At 30.7% G+C, this 2,876-nt stretch overlaps 1 protein-coding gene across 1 annotated transcript; it reads right to left on the reverse strand.

Moving 5' to 3' along the window:
• Positions 1-5: 5 nt before the first annotated feature.
• On the reverse strand, positions 6-2,606 carry LOC100574497 (galactosylgalactosylxylosylprotein 3-beta-glucuronosyltransferase S-like; the record flags this gene model as incomplete). Its single annotated transcript, XM_003248705.4, has 3 exons — positions 2,261-2,606; positions 141-416; positions 6-46 (listed from the first exon to the last, which is right to left on the reverse strand). Coding segments are annotated over exons 1-3 (648 nt in total), but the record flags the coding sequence as incomplete, so codon positions are not given.
• Positions 2,607-2,876: the final 270 nt, after the last annotated feature.

Consider the following 2,876-nt stretch of genomic DNA (forward strand, 5'->3'; position numbering starts at 1 on the left):
AAATTTCTTTTGCTGGCCCAGCTATCAAAAAAGCCAACTACTTTTCCTTAACATCAATTAAGGATTAATAAGTAATTAATGCAAATATTTGTATAATTGTATAGTCTAGCTAATATGGTTGAGAAATTATAATAAACTAACTTTATCAATAATTGGTGAACTAACACCATACTCTCCGACCAAGCCAACCGGGAACATTGATATTTTCTTTGTGGTACGTATTTCCTTGAAAAGGTCCAGATGGAACGTATTGTCATCGTCGCCAAAATAAATTACAGCGTTCGAGTCATTAATGTTGTGGTTCAGTCTTATCCAGTTGAGAGCAGCTCTACGGTTGGAAACACCACGGGGCATGGCGTTGGGGTTGTGTTTATATATCGATGGCATAGGGCTGGCAATATACGTGTAAGGAATGCCTGATAAAAAATAATTGAAATAAATCAACATTTAACAATAAACAATAAAATGCTGAATATTGTAAGTTCTATAAGTATTAATATTGGTTGCAAGGATGAACATGTGGGCATGTGGTCAAAATTTCCACTTGGCCACCCTTCATATTTAGGTTACCTATATGATTCATAATAATATGTGTAGTATGCACCTACATAATATCAAATATAAATGTATTATGTCTATTTTCTAATGATAAATTTAAAAAAAACTGTGCATCATAAGTATTCAGTGTATTATCATTATTATAATCACTTTGTGGATTTTTAAAAAAAAATCTTTTTTTTATTGTAGCCTATAGGCACCTATAAAGGGACGCGTAGGTACCGGGTACTCTAGTACTTAATTAGGTTGGTACAAGGTACTTTAAAACCTAACCGGTAGGTATATTTCTTTTTAATTTTAATAATTTTATGCATTTTCAAGCTTCAAAGGTCCAGTTAGAAAAAATTAAAAAGTCTCCTATACTGGAATGCATGTTCCAAATATCTGTTTTGATGGTTGCTAATGAAATATTATTATGTTGGTTAAATAATAATATAGTAGAGTAACTGAGGTTTGTAAAAGAATTATTGCGAACATTAATTTTATATTTTCTTGGCTGCTTTCTAAATCGACCACTGGGTTGGGGTCTGTCCGAACCGACCCAGTATCCACATCAGTTGTAAAACGATAAAAGTAACAGTATTCTAGCCTCTAGGTGGTAGTGTACCGTTGTCCCAAAAGTCCAGTATCAATGTTGTATATCCATAGCAAATCAATACCTATATTAAAATTAGGTACCTATCTATATTGTTACAGTAATAAATATGGAAATTCTAATTCAATGGTATCAGATTCAAATTTTTTATTTCCCAAATTTAAAAACAATTTTATGCAGTTAACTTTATAAAATTTTCAAGATTGCTATTTTATTGATCATATTTTTTAAAATAGTTAAAAAAAAATTATATTAAATTTGATTGAAAATCTACCAAGTTTAAGTAAATTAAGTCGTTAGATTTGTAAGCATAATAGTTATGTTAGCAAACCACTAGTGACATGGTTTATTCAATCTCGTTGATTATTTTGATGACAATCTACTTCGTACAATCGTTCCTACCTATTTTGTTTTACATTTAAAAATGATTTATACACAGTTTTCTGTACAGTGTAAAGTTGTTCATGATTACATCGACATGATAAAATGTCACCTACCTACTCCAGAAATAATGAAAGTTGCAGACGAGCTACAAAATTTTATATTGTTTTGTAAATAGAGTTTTTTCCGTCAACAAATATAGTACTAATATTAATAATAATAATATAGGGATCGTCAAAAACCGTCAGAAAGTGTTAGGTAGGACAGATTAATGTCTTGATTTTTCGAAACAGATAACATTTCGTTATTTTCTAGTTATAAAGTTGCACAGTTAATACATTTTTCCTAAGTTCCACTAATAATTAGATATTTACAGATTGTCATAAAAAAAATCGCGTTCCCAAAGAGGTTGATTAAATCATTTAATTGCTTACGGACCTTAGGTACTAGTTATTATTATAATGAATTCAAAAACTTAATTTTCTTTAACTTAACTGCGTAATAGTTTTTTTGAAATTTTTGATTTTTGAAAAAAATTGAGTCTTAAGCCATTCAATTATAATTTCTATATTAGGTACCTATTATTGCAAAAAAAAACTGCATTTAAATAATATATTTGCCAAGGTAATACTAAGGGTGATAAGGGACTTTTGGGACATATTCTACGTAGGTTCAACTGTATAGTCTACAGGTAACTAAGCACATATTATTGAACATTATTCTCACTGAAATCTGGCAGTAGGTTCATTATTTGTAGACTGCAGTCGGGTCGGTCGTCAGCTACTATCCAATAAAGTCGGGAGACATGCATTAGTGTCTGACCCAATCTGGTGAGCTCGGCAATTTGCTCTCTCCGTGGATATGTAGGCGTAATGAAATAAATGAGAGTAGTATCGTTCCCTCTGTCACCGTTACGGGCAGTTTCACTCTCCCCATTGTAACTGTATCTATTTCCAGGGTTTTTATCGACGGTACTGCTTGTGCTGTCGACTGTTTGTCGACGATGGCGGCTAAATCTGTCCTGCAAAAATAAAAACAAATAAATAATTATTACCATCGTCACAAATTGTCCTTCCAATTGCCTCTTCTACGGTAAATTATTTTTAGATTCTGGACGGAACGAAATACTTGTACCTATAATATATTAAATTACCTATATCTCATGACTCATGTTGATAATTTAATACTAAGCTCCACATATAAGTTGCACTTTCAGGATTTAACAAATTAAAAAATATCAAAAATTAAAAGAATTCTTCAAAATCATCATAATATTAGCAAATTATTGTATAGTTTAAAATTCATAACATTTTCAATTTGAATAGCAAATACTTGAAAATTT

This window comes from Acyrthosiphon pisum, unplaced genomic scaffold (genome assembly GCF_005508785.2).
Source record: "Acyrthosiphon pisum isolate AL4f unplaced genomic scaffold, pea_aphid_22Mar2018_4r6ur Scaffold_8460;HRSCAF=9047, whole genome shotgun sequence".
NCBI lineage: Eukaryota > Metazoa > Arthropoda > Insecta > Hemiptera > Aphididae > Acyrthosiphon > Acyrthosiphon pisum.